This window comes from Lottia gigantea (assembly GCF_000327385.1).
Source record: "Lottia gigantea unplaced genomic scaffold LOTGIsca_18, whole genome shotgun sequence".
NCBI classification, from domain to species: Eukaryota; Metazoa; Mollusca; class Gastropoda; family Lottiidae; genus Lottia; species Lottia gigantea.
Genome location: NW_008708301.1, coordinates 161,608 through 188,850, shown reverse-complemented (window position 1 = coordinate 188,850; position 27,243 = coordinate 161,608). Strand labels below are relative to the sequence as shown.

Here is a 27,243-nt window from a genome sequence, read left to right as displayed (position 1 = left end):
CTTCATTATATACACTATTTACATATATTAACATCAAATTTACATATTTAATTTAATCACATTTCAGAAAGGAAATCTAACATGCAGCAGAAAGAAGATCAACAAAAATATCAGAACAATAAAATAATATTAAAATATATATCAACTGTCAAATGATAATTCTGATTATAAAATGTAGTTAACATCAAAATTGGTCAGAGCTATCCTGAATCATTAAATATATAACTAGTTTTCTATTCCCTTCAACCATCATCTTTAATTTATACAGTCAAACCATCAACATTTTGTCCATCTAAGTCTATTTTGGTATATGTAATCACTATCAGAATACCACTCTATCATATGAAGATTAAAAACCTCAAGAATAATGTGCAGCAAAATTACTAAAGATATGGTGCAGTACAGTCAAAGTAAATGCCTTATTTAGGATATTTTCTTCGTTGTCCATATTTCATTCCCTGGCTTGTATTAGGTTGTGTAGTGGCAGTAGATTGTTGAAACTGGTTAGGATCAAATAAAACTGGCATACTAGATGCTGTTTGGTTTATAGATTGGTTCTTCTGCAAAAAAGGGAAAAAAGAAATCTTAAAATAAGAAAATTGAATTAAATAGATTTTCATACAGCAATTTCTTAAAAAATAGGCAAACTTGAAAATTCAAAGCATATTTTGACCAACCATCTTAATTTCATGTGCTATAAACTATACACAAACGAATTGCTGAAAATTTGTATCTATAAGCATAATAAGTACCATTAAGTTAACGAATAATTCACATGCTAATAGAAACATGCAGCAGAATTAATACAAATTCATCAACACAAATAACAGTCTACAATGATATATTCCAACTGCATGCTTTTGGTAAAAGGAAGATTTTTGTATGCATGTGAAGCACATTCAACTAGATTCAAAAGTAGGCAATAAATGTCAAATCAGTTAAAAGCCAGAATTTAAGCAATGCATCAAGAAAAATTGAAAGGAATGTACATGCAGTAATAACTTGCATGCACAAAGGAGATATTGGGATAATTAAAGCAGTAATAATAGCAATCAAACAAGATTCATACTAAATGAACACAATGCTATATATTATGATTTGAGTGTTAAGATCTGAAGTAGTACTAAAAGAAAGATTGTATAGAAATGTATGGCTATAAAGAAGATAATACAAGATAGATACACTTCTAAGTTAACCTCATGTTTTTAGTATTTTATTAACTATTTAGTATATTATTCACTTAGTTGTAAACATTAATGGATGAGCAAATATATTTAACAATAGATTCTGAGGGCCATTTTTATGATTCATATTAAAACAAAAGTTCAGCTATTCAATAGTTTTCAGCCTATTCATGTGTATAAGGTTCATTTATACACACTATTTTCACCATAGAGACTTCCTGTCAGACATCTGGATTATACCATTCAAGACCTGTGGTTTGTTATCACAATAGTGAAGTCTAGCACTCAAACTTATTCAATAGTAGCTAAACATGTCCCTTAAACATGAAAAATTCTTTTTAATCCATCAATATTAATATCTTTGCTGCATCCAATAAAGCAAAGATTAAAATATGTAAATGAAAAGAGAACAAGTTCTGAAGTAAATACAAAAATAATAATAATAATTAAATAATTATATTAGACAGTCTGTAGATAGATCATATACCTGTAGATCAGTTAATTCCTCTACTTCTCTTGATAGAGAACTTCTAGAACTTGATCTAGATATATTCTGTAACAAAATTAATACGGTCTAATATCTTATATTCTTATCAAAACCAGGACAAACTCCATTCTCAGAATGTAAACATAAACAATTAACAACATATACATGACAATTTTTAATGTTATGTGTTATGTATAAACAATGTATTTGTTATTTTTACACAATGTATATGTTATGTATAATCTATATGTATTTGTTATATAAACAAAGTATGTGTTATGTCTACACAGTGTATTAATTGTTATGTATAAATAATGTATTTGTTATGAATAAATAATGTATATCTTAAGTATGATCAGTGTATTTGTTAAGTAAAAACTGTGTATATATCTGTTAGGTTAATAACATTATGAACGTCTTTTTTTTTACATGTATAAATAATGTATATGTTCTGTATAAATAACGTATGTATATATTTGTTAGGTTAATATCATTTATGAACGTCTTTTCTCACTTCTGAATAATGTATTTGGTTTGTTATGTAGAAACAATGTATTTGTTATAAATCACCTAAGTATCTTTTATGTATAAAAATATTATTCTTATCTATAAACAATGTAACTTCCCTTTTATTATTAAATGCTCATCTTGTATCATTTTCTGCTCATCTTTCATCTTTGCTTGTTATTGTTATATCTCTGATCATTACTTTGATAGATTTACCTATATATCTTGTGTTGTTAATCATTTAACTTTACCTGCATCTTTTGAAAAGTAGTATGTAATAAATTCAGTAGTAGTATATCTATATATCTTGTGTCTCTAATTTATTTGTTATTTATAAACAATGTATTTGTTGTTATCTAAACCTAGCTTTTGCAATTATTGCAATACATTTTTTATTTACTTTTATATGCTTTTTAATCATCAACAACCTATATTTGTTATTTGGACATGTTATGTGCTTCAAAATCAAAATGTAATCTTATTTTTGTTTTTTAAGTAGCCATATCATTTCTTTGTTATTTAAAACAACTACTTAAGTCAATTAAACTAAAAAAATATCTTTAAGTTTATAAAACAGTCTTAGCATTAAACATTTGTGAAATGTAACAGGACAGAATACAAAATAAAAATAAAAAATTAACAATGACTTTAAAAAAACTGAAATCCTTGAAATAATGTCAAAAGCATGCAATTGATTAGAGATGTTGAGAATGATCAATTTAATGTTTGGAATTACTAAAACAATCAAACTTAGCTTACACAAACAGCATGCATTATTTACAAATTCACTGAAATACGGCAAGTAATCTTTCAAATAACAATTAAAATTATAAAAAAACATGCAAAATAAAGACATTGATTATATTACCTGAGATGATGGTGGGATATCTAAAGATTGTTTATCATTTACTTGACTAGAACCAGCTGAAATAATCACAATATACTCTTGATCAAATTCCAATATAAATACTACATATTTTTTTTTAAGGAGGCCCAGTCTGTTTTCTGTTTGGTAATATATGAAATGTATTTATGATTTTGCATACTGAAAATTCACTTTGCTGAAAAAGTTTATGAAATGAAGCTGAAAGATACACAGCTGTTTTCAACCTGCTTTTAATTTCCTTTTCTTCAGATTTAGAAGAGGGGAAATGAAAATTTATTCACACTTATAAAAGAGAACAATTATTTTAGTTAACAAGTGTACAGTAACTAAATACTTACCTGAAGGATTATATATATTAGTATTTGTATTTATACTAGGTGCTGTATTTAATAAACTAGTAGTAGATACTGGTGAGGAATCAGATTTTAGTACATCAACATACTGATTTCTAGCACCTATAAAATATCATGCAAGGATGAAACAAAAATTTCTCACCAAAATAACAGAATATCATAATATAGATACCAATTTTAATGTTCAAATTATCTAGTGCATTTTTAAAATATAATTAATCAATTTTTTTGTTTTGATTAAAAGATGGGAAAGAAACCTCTCCAACATAAAAAAAAATAATGATTAAATAAATGCATAGAAATTCCCATTTATAGTTTTAATTACTACTTGTAAAGTTGAATTTTAAAACATATTTCAATTGAATCTTTATGTATATGAATTTCTTTAAATTAAGTTAATATAATGGCATAAAAACTTTCAAATGGGGGTAATTTTGAAACAAATATGTATTACTGAAATTTCAAAAACAATCAACCCACAAAGATTTATCCTGTTACCAAAGAAAAGAATAAAGAACTATCTCTCTAAGAATAATAATTTGAATCATGACTAAAGGCACATTAAATTGTTAATCAGTTTATTACTAACAAATCCCTTAATAATTCGTATTTCAATATGTCACTGTAATTTTTTACAGATGTGCAAAAACAGATAACAATCTTTTTTTTTAATTTTCAAAGCAACTGAAACTGTTCTACCAAACTGTCAGTGATTTCCAACATCTAAATTATAACCCCTAATTTGATTATGTTTGCACCCTAATTTTCCACAATGATAGATAGAGAACCTGACAATACCCATGATACAGTGATATTAAACAGTTACATACCATCTCCTGATACATCAATAATTTACAATTAAAAAATATATAAACATCATAAGAATGTCATAGAACATGAAAGATTATCACAATTTTCATTTATCAGTTAAATAGTTGCAACTGAAGCTCAAGATAACTTACAAACATATAAGTAATTTAAAATTTGAAGCTGAAGAATTAACAGTATGAAGAGATATGTACTTACCACCAGCACTTTTTAAAGAAAATCTGTTAGTACCATTAGCACCTGACATCATTGGTGGTGCAGAGCCATTCATACCACTACTTTTACCTATAATGTAAGAATTAAGCAATACAAATTTTATCATTATATAGAGACACAGCTTTATGGAACAACAATAACTATGTCTGCGGATGATGTGGAACACATTGAAACTTTTCATAAAAATTGTCATAAATATTCATATTTTCTGCATAAGGGAACTTTAGCGACAAGTTGAATATCTGGTGCCAATTACACCAATATTATTTATTGCATTGTATACATACTTAGGTTCAATTCTAATCTGAACAGTGTATTTGATGGATAAACTAAAGGTTGGCAGGTATAAAGACATCAATAATAAACAAATTGCATGTTATCTTACCCATTAAATCTATATCTTTAGGAGGTGGAGCTGCTGGTGTGGACGTCTCTTCTTCTCCCCCCTGATTTGTCCATTTTTTATTAACAGGATCCCACACAATCTGTAATATTATTATATAATAGTTGTTTTAAGAAGTTCAAGTTAAATTCTATACCATGCTGGTTCCTGAATCTAGATATAAAACTGAGCACAGTATTTTTAAGTTTAACATGCATGAGCACAATATCTAATGGCAACCAAAAAAATTGCAACAGATTATGACTTTGTCAAGCTAAGATTGCAATATACTTTCTAAATAGGGTTTTGATTTTGTGTTATCTCAAATATGAAAAATATTGAAAACTTATCACTAAATGGATATAAAGGTCTAAATATTTATTTAATCAGCTAAAAGATCTAAGTCAATAACATGTAAAGTTTTGGAATGAAAACTGAAAATGAAGCTAGATATAAGTATCTCGTGCAGTAAGAAATTAAAAATGAACCTTAGGATTCTTATCATCTGGTAATATAATTTCTTTATGTTTTTTCTGTTTAGGTTTATTTTTTCCCCAACCAAACATATTGAGCCATCCACCACCTTTCTCATTCTACAATATACAGAATAGGTGAATAACAAAGCTTGATGTGGTTTCTCTTTAAATCTTACCATTAAGTTTTCACAGTGAAATTTAAGCTTTGCAAACTTTGACAATCTTTCTTTCTCCTAGCACTCCTCCGAATAAGAGTATCACTATTGCTATTAAATGCAATTAGGATGGACCAATTTTGATTTGAAAGAAAGGACTTTCTTAATCTCAATCCTTTGCAACCAACCTCCAGAAATATTCAACGGTTTTGTTCACATTCTATCCACAAATACTAAACTTACATTTTTCTGCTGTTCATTTTTCTGATTTTGTTTGGTTTTAGGTTTGGGATTAGCAGCAGACAGACTACCAGTACTACTACCAGATGTGGTACGTTGTCTCGGTGGAATACCAGTAGAACTAGTAGAATCTGCACGGAATCTAGATGGTGGAGCTACAATCTGAAACATACAACCAAATAAATTAGTTACAAAAATATTGCAAGCATACGAGGCATACATATTTATTTATGGAAGAAGGTGGAACAGTCGAATGACAATTAAATACACAAACGTAAACAGCTGATAACTTTTTAAAATAATAATCAAAGTCAATATTGGTGCACAAATCAAGATGTCTCAAGAGTATTTAGCACTTGAAACCTTATAAATACCTTTTGTGATGTGGCAGCACCAAAATAATCAAATGATCCTGGAGGAGGTGCATGATTTCCTCCATCTGCTTGATCATCATCCTCTTCGTCATCATCATCATCATCATCATCTTCCTCTTTTGGTAGACTCTGTGTAGAAGATATACTATTTCTGGCTTGTTGAGGATTATAATATCCTTGCTGTTGGTTCTCACTACCAGTTGGTTGATAATATCCTAAAAAGGGTTTAATGTGCAGAGATTTGTCAAGTGAACAGAATGGTAATTTGTTTGTTATTCCTCAGGAATCTACCATCAATATCATCCTTTAAATAATCTTATGGATACATCCCCTCAGAAAAATTACCTTCATAAGCTTATCCAAAGCATGGATATACATCAAGTGAAACATTGCCACCATAACTGTAAGATAGCTTGCCAGGCAAGGTAATATACGCCCACTGATAGCTTTGTTTGAAATTGAATATTTGTTAGAAAATAGCAAACATAGACACCAGGAAATATTCAACTTATACCCAAATCCATCACAAACTGTGCCATCACAAGTTAAAAATCAAACACATTTGTAAGAATAACGGCAATAACTTGTATTTTATATTTCAAAAGGTTTAGTTTTGATTGTGATCAATTTCATCAAGTTGTCAAATTTGTTTTAGACTTCTGCTTTGTAGAATAAAAATTACGTGTTTTACAAGATTTTTGATCAGATTTATCCTTGGGTGATTTCAATAAGTCTGTCATGAATTGTGTATTTGCAGATTATATTCAAGCAAATTAGGTTGAAATATTTTTTTAGAAGTTTTATGTATCGAGTTTATGACAGGTGGGAGTTGCTAATATTTACCACCTTTTTTCTCCTGTTGAATTTAATCTTTTTATATCCTTACATTTTTTTTCTCAAAGATTTGATTAGTTTGCATGAAATGCAATGGATTTGTAAGTATACTTGATTGCAGCTGTCTTGGCTAATAAGGACAAGAAAAGAATTGAATTTTCCTATTATGACAGTCAAGAATTGTGCCTCCTAGAGTGTTTACGAGCTAAAAATTGAACGCGTTTTCAAGAACAAGGGCAATAATTCATACTACCTTTTTTTCGATTTCCCTGATTTTTCTATAGGGTTTATCCTTGGGTGAATACGAACACTCAAACCAAGTTTCGTCAAAATCTGTCAAGAATTGTGCCTTCTAGAGTGTTTACGAGCTAAAAATTGAACGCATTTGCAAGAACAAGGGCAATAATTCATACTAAATATTTTCGATTTCGCTGATTTTCAATAGGGTTTATCCTTGGGTGATTACGAACACTCATACCAAGTTTCGTTAAAATCTGTCAAGAATTATGCCTTCTAGAGTGATTACGAGCTAAAAATTGAACGTGTTTTCAAGAACAAGGGCAATAATTCATACTTAATATTTTTCGATTTCGCTGATTTGCGATAGGGTCTATCCTTGGGTGATAACGAACACTCATACCAAGTTTCGTCAAAATCTGTCAAGAATTATGCCTTCTAGAGTGTTTACGAGTTAAAAATTGAACGCGTTTGCAAGAACAAGGGCAATAATTCATACTAAATATTTTTCGATTTCGCTGATTTTCAATAAGGTTTAACCTTGGGTGATTACAAACACTCATACCAAGTTTCGTCAAAATCTGTCAAGAATTGTGCCTTCTAGAGTGTTTACGAGCTAAAAATTAACAAGGGCAATAATTCATGCTAAATATTTTTCGATTTCGCTGATTTTCAATAGGGTTTATCCTTGGGTGATTGCGAACACACATACTAAGTTTCGTTAAAATCCGTCAAGAATTGTGCCCTGTAGAGTGTTTACGAGCAATTGTGGACGGACGGACGGACCGACGTCCTCACGGACCGACGGACATGGGTGATGACAATATACGCCCCCCATTTCATGTGGGCGTATAAAAATCTACTAGCAATAAGACATACCTTGTGGTGGTTGTGTATAACCAGTATTTTGACTAGTATCAGATTGATTATTAGTAGTATCTGTGGTCTGCTGTTGGTTCTCTGTATAATAACCTTGCTGTTGAGCTGATAACAGAGATGGATATTTAGTTCCTTACATGACGAAATATCTGCATGCTCTAACAAGTCCCAACTATTGGGTTTATATGGTAGACATTTTTCATATTGTCAAAGATCAAAACCATTCCAATTCAAACTCATTAGTTAAACAATAAAACCAAAAGGTTTGAAACTTAAATAAAAACGACATGATTCCAGGAAATATATTAACAAAAAATAAGAATGGAGAGAAAAAATAAACATGGGATACAAAACTTCATGCTATTTCAAAATGGTGAAAACACATATTTAAGTTATCTAATATAGGATAATCATGCTTTTGAGAAAACCAACCCAGTTGAATCAGCCAAATGTAGTATGTAGTGATACAATACAGAAAAAGTGAACTCACAAAAATGAGACATGCTATTACCAATTAGTCGAATAGGAAGGCTGCATCAATGGCCAAGCTAGAAATTTTCATGTAGGATTTAACATTTACAAAGAATAGAAATCAAAGTAAAAATAAAACCTGGGAAATAAGGCGATAATTACTACACGACACCATGCTGAATAGCTTAAAGTATATATACCATAGTTATAGGGCTTACTGTATTGATTCCACTCAGCATTGTAAGCTTGTAGCTGATGTAGATAGTCAGTTGTCTGTCCTTCTGTCTGTTGGTCTGTTGTTTCTGATGTCACATTATTACTCCCTGTCTGTTGGTATTGATTCTGATAGTAACCTTGACCTTGGTCATACTGGCCTTGACCTTGATTGTACTGATTCTGACTTTGGTCATATTGTTGATTAGAGTCAGTATAAGTACAGTCTTGTTGATAGTTCTGGTACTGGTTAGTATTATAAGTATTACTGGTATATTCTGCCACTTCACCACTATCACTGCTAGTTGTGGTGCCAGGATAACCAGCTGGTGTAGCAGTACCTGATATAGGTTGTATACTTCCATCCTATAAGACAATGAGAAAGTGAGTCAAATTGGTGTTTCACTTCAAACTATAAGACATGCTAAATTCAGTGATTGTGCTATTTTTGACATCTAAGATTTACTGTAGAATTGGAAAGACATAGAAGAGGACTATTGATGCTGTAGCCTACTGTTACATTAGCAGACAAAATTCAAATATTTCAGAGATAGCTGCCCTTTTTATTCCATTTCCATTTCCATGTTAAGTTCCATCAAAATGTTACAGAATATGTAACAGACTTTACATAAACTTCCATGCAAGGGTTAACAGCAAGATATGCAAAAGACAACATCAAAAATATAACATTTAATGCTTACATCATAACCATGACAAACGACAGATAAATGTTGTAACCAGATAGCATCCTCAGCATCATCACCTTCATGTTGTCTAGCTGGATCATGATATTTTAGTCTATTAGACAACTAAAATAAAATAGATTGAAATTAAAATGAAATTTTCTATTCCATAAAATTTTCTTGAACTACCATTGACAGTTTCATATCAAACAGTGCTGTTGATTTGGCTCTACTTTACAGGTATTACTGGCAGGAAGGCTGTAATGTCTGAGAATCAATATCCTCTGTCAGACATCTGTTTCTCACATAGAGAAAAGATATTTTATACTAACACTTTATAACCATTACATGAAATAATGGTTTTTGCATGCCAATCTTTCATTCTGTACAAAAAGTCAACATCAGAAAGCAGAGGAACAGATTTTTCAGTATAACGAAATGATAACTAACAAAAAAAAAGCTCATTACCTCATATAATGATTTAACAAATGAAGGTTGATAGTAAACTGGTGACCGCTGTATATTTTGACTAATAACTTCACAATAACGTAATGTCTCTTCTGATAAACCATATTCAGCAAGTCGACATGCATAGATAAACTTAAATACCTACAGTATACATATTAACCATTGTACAGATTAGCTTAGGATTAGCAAACTATATTCATCAGCAGCAAATGATACTTCATAGGATAAAAATAGTTTCACAGTTATTAGACACAATTCTTGATAACACCAGAAACTTTCATGACATGAAATTTATGCTTATTATATAACATACAGAATATAAGTTTATTTACTGTACAAACTAAAGCAGCCACAAAGTTCAAATACAGAATATGGGAATCTGAAGGGGCACAGTTTAGTTCTTAGATGTTCACAGTAGCCTCAGCTTTTCAACCTTGTTTTCACGTCAGCCCTTTTGGTTCAAATGAAACAATAAACCATGAATCATGTACTATATGTGTGCATGTTAAAGATATCTCTGACACAGAATATTAAAACAGTATGCTAACGCTTCTGTATTGTCAGCAGCCTCTCTTTAGTAGATGCATCAGTGAAGTAGAATGTAAAACTCCATTTCATTAGAAGAGTTCACAAGCGTATCAATGTATTTAATATTTAATTTATTTACCTGTAGGTGTGGTAAGACAAATGAAGTATTTCCTAATGACATAGCATACTCATAGATCTCTGTACATTGTATAGCCTCATTAGTAGCAAACTCATCTAGTGATAAACTGTAAAATAATTAATCATTAACATTATTCATGCATTTTTACTAAAACAACTATTAGATTAGATGATGTGATGTTAATTGTGCCATTTGCTTTACTATTCGGCATGGCTGAAATTGGCTTTTTTAAATATCAATTTGTAGACAACACAGCATTCTAGATTGCACATAATTTTCAGAGAGAAAATAATAGAATTAGGAATTAAATACTTACTTATGACTTGAGCCTATTAAAACTATTTTAGATGTTTTCTTTGTAAAAACACCAAAATTGACTTGAGCCATTAAATAACAGAAATGACTGGCATGTAGACATCCTTTAGCAGCTACAAATACATATATATCATTGTTTAATTACATAGTTATAATATGATTAAAATAACACAAAAACATTTACAAGATGTATCCCAACATTGATTTGACGGAAGTCATAAAACTGTATAAGGCCATATTACAATGTCACGACAGTCTATACATCAGTATTTTAATCTATACCAATAATCAATAATACATACATACCCAATGTATCTCCTAATGTAGTAATAGATTTTCTATCAATATCTGATTTAGAAGTATGATTTGATAAGATCATAGCTAAATGTGGTCTCCAATCTCCCCATCTTTCATCAGACATACACTAAATATATATAGTATATCATAATGTAGACTTTATTAATATTACATAATTCTTAATTCTAAAATTTTATCTTTTATAATTTGTATGCTAAATTGATTAAGGAAATCAAATTAAAATACAAATTTAGCTCAACATATCTTCACATACCAGGGAATTTTCAAGTTCAGATAATTCTTACCATACATTGACTAACAGAAACACTCAATGGACCACAGATTACAGCAACACATTCTACATATTTAGAAAAGTGGGGCTGAAAATAAAACTTAAAAGATAGTTTAGAAATCTACTTACAGTGACTGCGGCAGGTTGTCTCCCTGACATCAATTGATATAAACTTTGTAATGGATCATTCATTTTCATAGCACTATTAGCAAATTTAGTCATCACATTAGCATGTGTTCTTGTATCCATTTTACTAGCTAGAAACAATGCATGTCCCCATATACTATTCTTCATAGCCCACTCTAAGGCATCCTGTAATATATTGACAGTTATCTGATAAGGTACTGGTACCTATAAATAAAAGTATGAAAGTATGGTGCCATAGTAAGGTTCAATTAAAGATTTCATTTGAAGATTTCCTGAATTCTTACCTTTTTACGACCATATAACAATAGATGTCTAAATCTATCTATTAAGTCATCTCTAGTTTTATTATTTATAGTAGTTTTATCTACGGTAGTTTTAAGATCGGTATCTTCAGCCAGTTGGATGTTCTCTAAACTACTAGCTATCTTCATACCACCCATACTATACTCTTTAGTAGTTGGTTCATGACCTTCTAATAATAAATCAGCTATATCGGTACCTATCACAGTCTATAATAAATAAGATTAAATTATAATCAGGAATAACATGAAATATCAAAACAAAATAACATAGGCCAAATCATAAAGATAGCTTGCCAGGCAAGGTAACATATGTCCATTGGCAGCCGTCAGAAATGATAAATCAGTCTTTGGTGACTAAAATATGAATTTTCTCATATTAAAGTTTGAATTCAATGATATATATATTTACTGTCAGTTATTTATGCTGAAAAATACCACAAAATTTTTGAAAATCAATATCAATAATCCAAATACATCAAATTATCCATCAATATACATGATCACACCATGTTTCATCAAAATCAATTGAAAATTGTAGTCTCTTATGTCACATAAGTTATGTGTTCACAAACAAATTTTGACCCGTTTTCAAGGGCAATAGTCAAGGACAATAACTCAAAGACTGTTCATTGAAATATCAAATTCAAACTTGTTCAAGATCTCATCAATATAAATGATCACAACAAATTTCATTAAAATCAGTTGAAAACTGTAGTCTCTATTGTGTTCACAAACAAATTTTGAAGTGTTTTTTCCTAATTCAAGGGCAATAACTCTAAACCGTTCATCGAAAGATCGTCAAATTCAACCTTGACCAAGATCTCATCAATATAAATGATCACACCAAATTTCATTAAAATCAGTTGAAAACTGTAGTCTCTATTGTGTTCACAAACAAATTTTGACCCGTGTTTCCTAAGTAAAGGGCAATAAGTCAAAAACAGTTCATCGAAAAATCATCAAATTCGAACTTGTCCAAGATCTCATCTATATAAATCATCACACCAAATTTCATTAAAATCAGTTGAAAACTGTATTCTCTATTGTGTTCACAAGAAATGTTGACGGACCGACAGGGGCAACTACAACATATGCCCATAGTTACGTGGGCGTATAAAAAGCTTATCATTGAAATATAGATCTCCCAACTGGTAAAGCAAATATTTAGATGAATTTATCTCTGTATGTTCATATATCATATATTTCAACATGCTCATTTAAGTCTTTACATAGCTTAAGTGGTGATTATCAGAAGAGACCAAGTTTGAGGTAATTGAACTTATAAAACCTAGTAATAACTGGAAACAAAGGAACAATATTTGTTCTCCACAGAAAATTTGAAGATAATCCACAGCACATAGAGAGGAAGAAGAAATATCAATTATACAGAAAGTAGACAATATATCATCTTCATGATAATAACAGATAGGAAGTGGTTACTTACTCCATTTTGTTTTATCAACAATTCTAGAAGTTTCCAGATTAATTCTGCTGATTCTCTGTCCATCATATTGATTTCTTCAGCACATTTCTTAGCTTTTCTTTGGCAAAATAACAATATATCATTCTTATGAGTGTCACCTCTGGAAAAAAACAGAAACATTTAATTCAACAGGAAGATTGTAAAAGCTTTACAGTTTCTGTCTGAAGTCCATAACACCACAAAAATAAACACTTTAAAAGATAAGCACTGATACAGCAGTAGGAACAAAAACCATTTAATCACAAACCTTATTAAAGGTCCAGGGAATTCTTTAACCTCTTCAGCACCAGTAGTATCAGCTAATACAGACTCTACTTCCTGTACTTCTACTACAGCTGGTTGACCATCAGCTGGTCTATTAGGTAGAACTTTTATTAACTGACCATTAGGTCCAAAACATGCTTTCATATGTGGTATAGAATACTTGGGTGGTGTAAGTCTTGAATATGATGTATCTACAAAGATATCTATAGTGTAATAGGTCCTCTAAATAAAACAATACTAATTCCAAACCAAGTACTATTCATAGCATTGGTTTCTAACAGTTCTCGTATAGATATACACTCAACTCAAATTGTTGTCTGCCAGGTGATTAAATGTTGTGAATTAGTAAATATACAAACCGGTATAGACTTACCGTGATAGTTGGCATAAGGATCATAAGCATAACCTTGATAATAAGGATCATAACCATAATGATCATAATATTGACTATATCTTGGATCATAATGATCCTGTTTATAAGATGATTCGCCATAATCTTGTCTACTACTAGGTCTTGATAACCGTCCTTGACTATCATAACTACAATCAAAATAACGGTAAATTGATAATTTAGGCAGAAATTTAGTTTTGGTAAGCTTTGAAAATTCATAGTACCAAACTCAAGAAATAATCTTGTTACTTGCCATACAATGCAGAATATAATGTATGTGTTCCATATGTTGTCACATAGCGCACAAGTTGCATACATATCATATTGAAATATCAAATCATTTCCAAAGAGCTCATGCAGCACAGAAGAATTTCCATATATCCAAAAAAAAGTAATTTTGCAAATTTTAAATTTGATTAATATATGTAATCAGGATTTTAAAAAGAATATATATATATATATATAATATCTAAAAAAAAGTTATAACCAAAATTTTACTATAATAAATTATGATTACAATAAGTAAGGTAGATTGGTTAATACAACAAGTTAATATATCACGTGTTAATCTAGTTAAATGATGAAATAATATTAAATAATATACAGCCTCCAGATATAAACACAATATCAATCATTTAAACATGACATATATCATCACAGCTAAAATATTACTTTTATTTGAATCTGAAGCTATTAATTTCACTGTAAAAACCTGAATAAATTCATAACTTCTGTCAGAAATTTGTCATTGTAAAACTCTTTTGTTAACAATAATTCTGTGTCAACCTGTTGATTTGAATAGTAATATTTATCATTTTGGTGAATTCTTTTACAAAACAGAATCTTAAAATCTGTGCAAAACTCATTTAAAAAAAACAAAATAAAAATGCAAAGCAAACAAAGCAAACGATGAAATGAAAAGCATGCTTTAGAAATTACCTTGGTTCAGTTTCATCTAAGGCTGGAGTTTGAGCTCGAGGAGAGTTAGAAACATGACTATAGTTATCTCCTACTGTGTATTGACTGCGATAATAATCATTGTACCTGTAAATGTTTTTATTATAATAGCTCTTCTAACATGCTTTTAGTATGGTAATTATTCTTAAATTGTCAAAATTAGAATTTCAGAGATATATAATTGAATTAAATTTTGACTATTTAAATCATATTACCATAAAATCTTCAACTATTCAAGAAACATTTTTTTAAATTTCCAAAGCATGACATAAGAAATAAATTATAAGGAAGATAAGACTGAAGGACAAAGTCAAAAAAAACTTTTAAAAAAAAATTGTATGGTTAAGAAGCCATGTTCTACACTATTAAGCATGAGACAAACCCCAAATTGTTTAATGTCCATTTTAAAATCACACAAAAACACCTCATCACACATAAACACAATACAATACACAGCTTTGAAAACAGCTGATTTCTAATTGATCAAAATGGTAATTACTCAGGTAAATACTCCTTTTTTTCATAGTCAAAATTTGAATTAACATGAAATTGAAGATTAAAATGATGTAATTTATTTGTTAGCTCTTGATTATTATACAGAATTACACTTAGAATATCTAATACCACAATATCTGGTCATTGAAACTGTAGACATGATTTTTGAAAACAGGAAGAATTTCTACATTGTTCTTTAGTAATAATACATTGTCATTCAATCCTTTTTTGATTCTTCACTTATTATCAAAATAATATCAAAAAGGTACAAGTTGAATCTAATGACCAGATATAGAAATAGTTGTAAAGTTAGAAGTAACATGCATTAAATGCTTATCTAGTACCAAGTCCCAAGAAATATAGTAAAACTCACCGAGCGCCATAGCCTTGATTACCATAATATTCATCATAATAAGCTTGTGTATATAAATAATCATCATAACTATATCTATCATCATGCCTTCTTCGGGCATCATATTGATAACCTGTTCATAAAGTATACAGTAGTTTATATATCTATCATACACACTTTTGAAGAATTTTTTTTTAATTTATGGATGCACAGTTAATCTGTGAAAAACAAAAAATACATCCTGATAAATCTTTTTTTTCTTAAATATTAGCAGCATCAATAAAACTTTGAAACAAGTCAGTTAGAAATTTGAAATAATAATTTACCCCTATATCTGTCTCTATAATAATCTCTGGAATCTCTATCATAATCAGTTCTAGATCTCTGGTGATCTGTTTCACTTATTTCTCTCTCTTGAGCTGAAAATATGATCAGATTTTTTATTCATAACAATAACAATCAAATAATATGGTAAAAGAAAATTCTGTCTAAAACACTAATTTAATGTTGTTTAAAGATGACTGACAGAATTGAATTTAATCTTGTTCTTTTCTTCAAGCAAGAATATCTTATTGACAAGGGCTGATCACATGCTGTGACACATGACACATGTTTCAGATACATAATCTTGAACAGGACAGCTGGTTTTGGAAATGGGACTCAATTGTGTTCAAAATTCAAATTGTTTTATCATCATATTAAACTTATGACAAATGTAGTTAAAGATTCCTTCAAGGAAATTCTAAAGGAACAAATTTAATATTATATACTTACACTCAGTATTTCTGGATCTAGGTCTATCATATTTTTCATTACCATAATAATCTTTATCAGCATAGGATCTATAATAGGGATCATCCCTATATCTTGCTCTATAATCTTCTCTGTAGTCACTTCTACTCATGGGTCTGTCTCTTTCATCATAGTATGAGTGTCTACCTGCATATTTCTCTCGATACCTACGCTCCCTATAAGCATCCAACTTAGAGTTGACTTCATCCAATGAATCCAAAGATCTATTGTCATCATCCTTCTTCCAACTGCCAAGCCTTCTATCTCTATATCTACTTCTAGAATTATCTGAATATCCTTCACTGTCACTGCCTTTGCCCTCACCATCTCTTTTCTTAGACTCTCTGGCTGACGATCTAACAGGGGAAGATGATCTGCTTTTAGATACTGGTGAAGCTTCAGTTACTGATGGTGCAGCTGGAGCCAGTATAACACCTGTTATTTTGGGTGGAGAGTAATCATCCCATAAGGATGTAGCTGGGGACATGTTGTGTTTGGCACGATGTACAGGTTTGAAAGCAGAGTTATGTTTCCTTGGTGAATTCTGTGGAGTATCTTTTGGGATTGGCGGCTTTGAAGAATCTTTACTTGAGCCAATATCTTCCCTTTTTTGGTCCCCAGGAACTGACTGGCCTTTAGCAGGGCTTTTTAATGTCTTGTCACTTTTTGGCTCTTCTGCTTTATTTTCTGTTTTGGTGCTTTCTTGCCCTGAAAAGGGGATTTTAGAGACAGACTGTTCTTGGAGATCATCCTCATTTGTATCTTTGGTTGAATCTTGGCTGAGAATCAAAGGATGAAATATGGGTGTTGGAATCAATGGACTATTTCTCTTTTCTGCATCAGGTTTAGTAGGTTGAGGACTGGGTTTACGGAAAGGGTTTGAAGCAGCTGGCGATGTCTCGAGGGTCTTTGGTGGCGCCTTTGGGGGAGAGAAATCAGAAGTCTGTGGGTTGGTAAAAGATGTTCCAAGGGATGATGGTTCTGATGTTGTAAAACTGCTACTTGAAGGATTCACACTTGAGGAAAAAGCAGAATTACTTGTCTCTGTGTTAAAGGATGCAGAAATGTTTACATTAAAAGGGTCTATTGGTACTGTTGAATGTTGTGTCTCATTACCTCCACTTAAAGAAGCTATTGAGGTTACAACATAAGATTCAGACTTATTTTCAGTATGATGTATGTCAGAAAATGGTTGAGGGCTAGGTTGACTAGTTAATATATTAGAACTATTCTCTAAGGAACTTTGTCGACTGTGTTGGGATGATGATGAAGGAATTGAGTTCACAAATTCCCAGTCATTGAGTGGGCTCTGTTGATCTTCCTCTAATTTGACATCCTCAACAGATGTTTGGTCTGGCACAACAGTTTGGGAAGGCTGATTAGAAGTCACTTCTGGTAAAGGCTCCAATGATACATTTTGCAATTGTCCAGACATTTGTTGTAAGATCTGATCTTGGTCTAAACTTGTGTTCGCAGAACCTTCGGTACATAAACTAGCATTACTAATAGCAGAATCAGTCCTATGAATAATGTTATTAGTATTTAAAAACTGATTGGCAGTCACATTAGTAGACTGAAATGGGACATTAGTACTATTTGATAGATCACTATTATTAAAATTATTATAAGCACTGTTCCTGTTTTCTTCTTCAAAACTGTTATTGTCAACATGTTCACTTCCTTGTCCAGTATTACCAGTACTGTTTGGTGACACTGTTTGTGGTGGAAAGTTTGAGGGTTGAAAAGAATCACCTAAATAAGAATTATACTGATCAGGATGTGGATTCTGTTGTTGATCACCTGACTGTTCTAATCCTACACTCATCTGTGTTGTATTTTGTTGATACTGATGATCATTGTATAAGTTATGCTGTGATGTCTGTATCATGTTTTGGTTTTGGGGGTATCCTTGCCATTGATTCTTGGAAGTATACTGGCTATATTGTTGATCAGTTTGTTGTTGGTGTTGATACTGCTGATGATGATGATTCTGTTGTTGGCCATCATCAGTTTGGAAATTCTGTCCATGCTGTATCTGTTGTTGTGTATTAGGATCCCAATAGCTTTGGCTGTAGTCCTGTTGAGCTTGTGAGGTATGAACTGCACTAGCTTCTCCTCGGCTATGTGCACTGTAGGACTGATTTCCTGTTACACTGTTCCCTTCTCCCCATGATCCCCAGCTTGTCCAAGAATTATTTTGAACTTGTTGATTTTGTGTTGAATCAGGAAAGGTTTGAGCAGTAGAATAAGGCTCATATGCTGATGTTTGTGGAGAAGCTGCAGAATGTTGAGAATAATTCTGCTGATTAACATTTGAAGCTTGACTTGTTCCAGCAAACTGTGATGGATCAAACATTTTCACACCACCAGCTATTGGTTGTGAATTGTGTATTTGCCATTGTGATTGTTGACTCATTCTGAAACAAAAAATTGATTTGTCACAAAATGTTATAATAATTAGATCTAATGCAAAATAATCATACTAAATATTCTTACAACTAAAATTCTACAAGCTGATAAAAAAGAGTGATGGCTGTTTAAGTACGGTACCATCCCAGTAGGTGATCAGTATGCTCACACTTTACAGACAGATCTTTAGCCAACCAGGGTTTTTTACATCCATGTGTAGGCCTATCAACTATTCAGTCCATGGTATTGGATTTTCTTTAAAATTAAGTCGTCTTCACATGGTGCAGAAAAGTAGGACATAGAACTCCATTCATTTCGTTTCATTTAAAAATTAAGACAGGAAATACTGCCGAGGAAGATGAAGTAAAATAAATTGGGCAAATTCAAACATCAAATGTAGTTCAAGAGTTCAAGTATGGTACCAATAACTGAACCAAAGAAATAGTTAATTGATCATCTAATGAATTATAAATTTAGGAGAAACCAGTTGTTCTATTTGGATAGATGCAGATGAACGTGTTCTGGGAATAGTCACTTTGACTTAGTCAGTAAATCAAAACACTGACAATATTGCAGTGCAAATTGTAAACAAACAGACGTCCACCCACTTCTTTTCCCTGAAAAGCAAGATAAGAAATCTGTTCTTATTCATATTTTCCAAACCATAACATCCACAGATTCATCGGGCAGTAATACTTACTTCTTTAACTTAGCCAATTCATGTAAATATTGTTAATTTTTTACACGGAAGCCATGGTCTTGAAATGATTACGTGTGACATTAAATGTGCGAAACTGCGCATTTATGCGTTATGAAAAAGTCCAAATTTTGACTAATGCAATTTTATTTGACAGTATGATTTTGATAAATATTTAAAGACTTTTAAATCTATTCTTTAAAGATTTTAAGGTTTCATAGTCTAAATACGAAAATTTACCTGCCAACTCTTTACTTCCTTCCAATGTAGACATGCGCAAGTCATAGCCACGTCATTTTTGTCTGTTTTACGTATAAATTTGTCAAAAAAGTTGTTTTATTCTTAACATAAAGGGTTCTTCGTGATCCCTTTCATAGATATTCAAAAATGGTTCTGTTAACGATGATTTCCCGGGTTGCTGATGGGCTTGCACTGGCAGCTTCTGTACAAGAGGATGAACAAGTATGTAACTATTTGGTCATAAAGGGGGGGGGGGGGGGGGGGAAGCTGTTTCTTTGTGGTTAACTAGTGCAGCAGTTGGAGAGTCTCATCATGTTGCCTTTGGTTTGGCCGTTGCTTGATATTTGGACAGATTTGGAAATATTGATTGATACGGTACTATGAAAAGGAGAATTTTCAGTAAGCTTATACAAGCTATGTCCCAATCAATTCATTTATACATTTATACTTGTGCAAGAATTATCAAGAATTCTACCTTGTGAACAGTTCTTTATCACAATTAATACTCTATTCATAAAAGATGATCGTACTGATTTTTTAATCAATTGAAGAATAGAACAAAATAGAAACTTGTCAGTCAAGATTTACATACTAGTACTAGTAAAAAATAATCTAGTTTAGAAGCATATATTGAAACATTTTAAGCACAATAAAAGGATATCACTATTGATATAAGGAAGTGTTTTTTGGTTTAGTATTCTCATTTTACCAGTGATTTATTTTATTAAATACAGGCTGGTAGAAGCTTAATGGAATATCAAACACAAGCTAAACAGTTATTTCGTAAATTGTCTCAAGATCCTCAACCTCCTACCAGATGTAGTTTAGAAAGTGGTCCTTATATATTTCAGTAAGTAATTTCATGGAAAAGCTTTTATATAAATTGTTAATTAATTATTCCTATACCTATCAAATCATATGTGTATATGTGTAGATTAACTTTTGAGGTCATGAGAATTGTCATAAATTAATATATAAGATAGCACTGTATGTCTATGCTTAAGTGTGATTAATTTGTATAGAAAATTTAAGCCTTATTTGTATTTTACATTTTTCAGTTATCTGATAGAAAGAGGTGTGTGTTTTCTATGTCTGTGTGATAAGAATTTCTCAAAGAGACTAGCCTATACATTTTTAGAAGATTTACAAGTAGAATTTATGAATCAATATAGTTCTAAAGTAGAAACTGTATCAAGGCCCTACAGTTTTATTGAATTTGGTAGGTGTAATTAATTATATTTAAGAGACTTTGAAATGGTACTGATGTCACTGTCAGCTGCAATTAAACTGAATAAAAACCTTATTTCGTGGCATGTTATAATCAGATCAATTGGTAATGTTTTTATTGACTTTCTATTTGAAATTGTAACTTATCTGAGTACATTTAGGTTATTTAAAAGTTTGATTTTGGACTTGTTACTTAACTTAAACTTGCTAACTTAAACATATCATTTACTAATTTTTTATTCTTTCAGATACATATATACAGAAAACCAGAAAATCTTATATGGATTCCAGAGCTAGAAGAAATTTAACCAATATCAATACTGAATTACATGATGTACAGAGAATAATGGTACAAAATATAGATGATGTTTTACAGCGTGGAGAAACTCTATCAGGTACTCATTCACTTTGCAAAGCAATAAATCATTATAGATCAACAGTTTCTAAGGTCAAAGCAATCTTTTGATCTTCTGAATGGACTAGATAATGAAGCTTCATGAGTTTTATAAGAGAAGTAATAGAATCTTCATAGGTTTTTAAGAGCAGCTATGCTTGTGTTGCTTTTAATTCGAAAGAGAACAAAATTGTATGGGTTGTTTATGGAGGGTCATCTTGTCTTTTGATATTCTGTGTTAACACAATAGGTACATATAAATATATTACGTACATTACATAATTGCTAACATGATTTATTTTTTATTTCAGCCCTAGATTCAAAAGCCAGTAATTTATCCAGCTTGTCTCAGAAATATAAAAAAGATGCCAAATATTTGAATTTACGGTCGACCTATGCTAAAATAGGAGCCATAGTTATTGTTATTATTGTTTTCTTGTTATTTATTCGTTATTGGATATTGTGAATCCAGTTCTTTTTTTATCTTTTCCAAACAGGGGAGTGTTCTAATGGAGAATCTTTCATTAGAATCAACGTCTATTCTTCCATGAGACTTACACAATTTCTATCACATTTTGTGCAATTCTAATAATAAAAGTGTTCTATAATATCATGTTAAATATTGGTTTCAATCAGTTCAGTCTTATTTTGCATTGACAAAAAATATTGTCCATGTCTAAAAACATTCAATTGACAAAGCTCAAAGTCTTACAAAAAGCACATGAATGAATGTGTGTTAAGAGTGAATGGTAAATTTTCATTAATGTTGTGTTGTCTAAGATTGTATCTAGTCTTATTGTATTGCTGGGTTACGTAATGGTAAACTCTTTATGCCAAATAGCCAAGATTATAATAATATGTGTATGCTGCAGAATAAATAGGTTGTACAAGTAGTCTAATAAAATTGTAATAACGTGAACATCTGGATGAGAGTTTCTAGAATAATTTGTAAATAAACATTGTTATGTTATTGTAATCTGTTATCATTATGTAAATTATTCATTGAAAATTCTTATCTTGTAAATAATAACATAAAAATAAATGCATTTTAAACTCTTAGTTGTGAGCATTTAATTTAAGGAATACTGCCTCTTAGATTGGACATAAGATTTAAAACTTGATCAGTAAGTGTATAAGAGAATATATTCATCATTATTATATAATACATATTTAATACAACAGATATAGTTTTTCACATAAAAATATTTATCTCTATTGGTTATGAGAGTGACACTTTAGAAGGTTCAGTGATCTGGACTCATTTAAATTTTAATCTGTGAGTTGTGTTGATCACATTTAAAATAACTTGCAAGATAAAACACTTGATCTGTTTATTAAGCCAAAGATTAATCCTTGTTCAGGGCAGTCCATTTCTGTGGCTTAATAGACAGTTTTTATAAACTTTACTGAATGAAGAAAAGTTATTACTTCCCTTGGCCCAATAGTAATCAACTGCACCTACTTATTACCACTAACATGCTATAAGCTGTCTTTATTAGGTGGAAACCTGACCAAAAAGAAAGAATATGTTCATCCTGTTGGTAAAACAAAGGTATATTATTAATTTGAATTATTCGGATGTGATTCTCATGTGCTTTGTTCATTTCATTTTATTTATCATCCATTTCCCACTGTACATAGACAATTTGAAATATTATGAGTAAGATCTACATTTAAAACAACTTATTTTGATTTGTATGTTTTATTTCAATTCATTCGGGCAAACTATTTACAAAATGATAAATAAGCCACAAATTTAGCTTGATCTTGTAAGGCACACACTTGTTGAAGAGTGTATTTACAATGACATATTTACAGTTATATCTCAATAACACATCCAAATTATCAAACAAATTACCAAATATTTGTCAATTTTGTAAATGTGGAAACAAATGATTTTTTAGGTTTTCATGTCCCATGTAATCAAAAGGTACATTAAGAATCCATTCACCTTCCAGAATGTGAGACTAAATTCCCTATATTGAACATATTTTGGCAACTCTGTAATATACAATATTATTGATATTATGAATAGAAAGTGACTATTATTCAATAATATCACAGATTATTGAACCGGGGCATTATTAAATAATACTTCATTATTATAATTATTGATAGTGTTAGCAACATTCAATCATGACAAAATAGCATGTTTATCAAACAAAGTATGCATACCTATCACTATAATTTAAAGACAATTTTTAAAGAGAAATACATTTGCTACATCTCTTTCAGTGTATGTACAATCAAATTTGCTCTTTCATTATTTTTTTGCACAATATTTGACATACTGAAATTGGAAAAGAATAGGAAAGATATTTAATTTTTGTTTAGTGTACTATAGTTGTAGTCACAGTATTCTGATACAAATTATGATTATGATGATTAACAATGCTATGAATATTATACAAATAATATATACACATTAGGTGCTTATATACAAGTCTACATATATGAAATGAGGTCTGAAATTTCAGCCCAAGCCAAACATTTTTACTTATATTTATAAATATTATACATCCTAAAATTATAAATTAATATTATTATATATTTATATTTATGCAAAGATTTTTGGTGCTTATAAATATGAAGTAAGAAATTGATATGCACACCAATTTAAAGTTCTAATTACAATTATTCCTTCATTTCTAAGATCCAAATTTTAAGAATTGGATAATTATGGAAATAGATTTCCCCTGATAACAATAATTTACAAATAGTGTCATTAATATTTACAAAGATAAATACAATAATATACACCAAAATAAATATATTTATACAAATTATACTTTTTTATTATCAAAACCTAAACCTAAATTAACAAATTTTGACCAAATTAGGGAAAATTTCAATTTCAAGTTTTACCAAACATGTATATTTTTTTATAAAGCTTTTTTTTACTATTGATTTTTATAATAGTTGGCAAATCAAACATTTTCCACCAAAGAAAAAATCAAAATTTAATGGTATGATAACCAAATACTATATTATGCCTATTAAGAGACATGAATGGAAGTTTTAGAAAGCTCTTGGCCTATGTTATATGATTGACTAGATATTATTTTATATTTTTATGCTACAATAAGTAAAATAAATGGAAAGGTAAACATATTAAATGTTAACCTAAAGTAATAGGTGTGTAAATCTATCACTAATTTTTTATATTTCATGAAATATGAAAAGCATTTCATTTACAATGTATAATTTTCTACAATAACAAAAAAATTCACTCTTGAAATAGTCCTCAATACATCAGTTGTAGAGCAATATAGAAATATTCATCTTTTGTAGAATTAAGTCTTTGAATGGCATTTAGCAATTGTGAGTATGATATATAGACACAGCTTTATGGAACAACAATCACTGGTTAGGATTTATCAAATGTTTCCAAGTGTTTCATGTCGAAACTTTGCATAAAACTTTAACCAGTAATTGTTGTTCCATAAAGCTGTGTCTACATATTCCAGAAACACATAATGTTAATTTTACAATACTTTAAGACTCATTATGCAAGAGAACCTAAAATAGGTTTGCTGACAAAATACACAAGGTATACACAAAAGGAAAGATAATACATGTGATTATAATTTGGCTATAAAATGTGTTATTAAAGAACTTGAACTATGCCAGTAAAAAAATCATTATAAGCTGTTATTCAAAGACACGATGCAATCATTAAACCCACTATACTATAAGCTGGAAAGTATACATTTACTACATTATTATTCTTATCATTATTATATGCATTATTATTATCATTATATTCACCCGTATATAATTATCGCTTATTGGAATATAAATCCAAATGAATTTATTCAGTTCATTGCAGACTTGTTATTCATTTTTTGTATTAATCAATTGTATTATAATTTTTTTCTAAAGCTGTATTAACCTTTAATACTATATAATAATTTTACATAGAAAACATATCTTGTTGTAAATTTAGACTTATTGACACATTTTCATCTATTCTGAATGAAAAGCAATTTATTTGCAAAAATTGCTTAGAATACCTTTTGTGACACAATACATAATAACAGTTACTTTGGTACTTCCATACTCTTGAAAGCTTGTTTAAGCTAGAAAACGCAATATATATTATTTCACTAGTTTGCTTTCTTTTCCAAATTTTGAAGGATAGTGTTTGGGGGCATTGCAATTAAAATTTCTCAACTTCCACTGTTAAAGAAATAGTCATAATATAATTATTCTGTCTATGATTTGTTAATAGATTATCCACACATCACATTATATTAGGTAGATCTTTTAGGAATCACTGATTAAAATGTACCTTAATAATCAGTACGTCTAATTAGTCTGCACCTCTATCATTATCATTTCATTTCCATTGGTCTTTGTTAAATCTCTTGTCACTTCTAGTTAGAAATCATGTCATTGGTCATAGGTTGGCATTTATTCTCACTCAGACCAACCATATCAACCTCGTCTTGCCATAGGTCTGGCATTCTGCAGGAATCAGAACTTGTATATCTGACACACTATCTCAGTGGTACATAAATACACTTCATTATTTGGTTGATCCATTCATTATTTCATTACTTGCTCAGAAATATTCAGAATAAATGTTAGGGTCTACATAATCTGGTCTAGGAATTCTAAAACGATCAGTGCCACTGCTTAATTTTTCTAAGCTGAAAAATATTAAAATTTTAAATTAATTTAGTTCAATATAAGGCAATGGGATACCTCAGTGTTGAATTGTTAAAAAAAGGCTCCACTGTACATGCATTGTTCATTTTCTCAGTGGGACAAAGTGGTCTAAAACTTTTCTTCACCAGCTAATGGAGCTCAATTTCAATTAAAGAGTGAAAGTTGCAACATTCGGTATAGAATGAAATGATTAAACTACCTCTCTAAAAATGAGGGATTTTTAAAAACTGGTTCTGGAATGTTAGATGGATGGGGCGATGGAGTAAATATTTCTGGTAATTCCACAATGCCTTCAGAATCATTCCTGAAAGTAAATACAATTAATAGTAAACATTTTGGTCATTGATAACACAAAGAATGATTTAAGACCATAATGAATGAATCTTAATTGTTAAACTTAAATTGTCCATGAAATAAATCTGCCAACAAAGAAAAATCTAGCAATTAAGATCATAATTTACTTATATTTGGAAAAACTTATTTATTTATTTATTCTTTTTCTTGATTTTCCTTTTTGAATAATATTTTGTGATTTTTTATACTCTCCATAATATAAATTTAAGGGTTCATTTTAATTAATAACAAGAAAAAAACATCAACTTACTCTTCAACAGGTTTTCTATAAGTATGTTTTTTACAGACTTGTTTTATGACTAGGAATACTATTATTACTACAATAACCAATCCACCTGCAGTACTAATAGCTATATAGACCCATGGTAATTCATCTTTTGTTGGTACAGCTAAAAACAGGAATAAGACATCAAAGATTAAGATTGGACAATATTTCCTTGTATTTTCCAGAATAAAAATATGATATACAACTGTATGATATACAACTGTATGATACACAACTGTATGGTACACAACTGTATGATATACAACTGTATGATACACAACTGTATGGTACACAACTGTATGATATACAACTGTATGATATACAACTGTATGATATACAACTGTATGATATACAACTGT

The 27,243-nt window shown here is 30.2% G+C and overlaps 2 protein-coding genes across 2 annotated transcripts; one reads left to right on the top strand and one right to left on the bottom strand.

Moving 5' to 3' along the window:
* Nucleotides 1–419: 419 nt before the first annotated feature.
* Nucleotides 420–19,043, bottom strand: LOTGIDRAFT_231137 (hypothetical protein; the record flags this gene model as incomplete). The annotated part of the gene is made up of 26 exons (XM_009052109.1): nt 420–560; nt 1,672–1,737; nt 3,047–3,102; nt 3,403–3,519; nt 4,444–4,530; nt 4,847–4,946; nt 5,332–5,436; nt 5,718–5,876; nt 6,089–6,303; nt 8,039–8,143; nt 8,728–9,088; nt 9,424–9,531; nt 9,874–10,014; nt 10,541–10,646; nt 10,857–10,968; nt 11,162–11,279; nt 11,458–11,532; nt 11,574–11,795; nt 11,876–12,100; nt 13,338–13,476; nt 13,624–13,831; nt 14,014–14,180; nt 14,971–15,075; nt 15,857–15,968; nt 16,162–16,254; nt 16,610–19,043. 26 exons carry the CDS (start codon nt 19,041–19,043, stop codon nt 420–422), a joined length of 5,877 nt encoding a protein of 1,958 aa, XP_009050357.1.
* A 990-nt stretch (nt 19,044–20,033) lies between these two features.
* On the top strand, nt 20,034–22,652 carry LOTGIDRAFT_231136 (hypothetical protein). The gene is made up of 5 exons (XM_009052108.1): nt 20,034–20,195; nt 20,708–20,823; nt 21,032–21,192; nt 21,449–21,595; nt 21,906–22,652. Exons 1-5 carry the CDS (start codon nt 20,121–20,123, stop codon nt 22,058–22,060), a joined length of 654 nt encoding a protein of 217 aa, XP_009050356.1. The 5' UTR covers nt 20,034–20,120; the 3' UTR covers nt 22,061–22,652.
* Nucleotides 22,653–27,243: the final 4,591 nt, after the last annotated feature.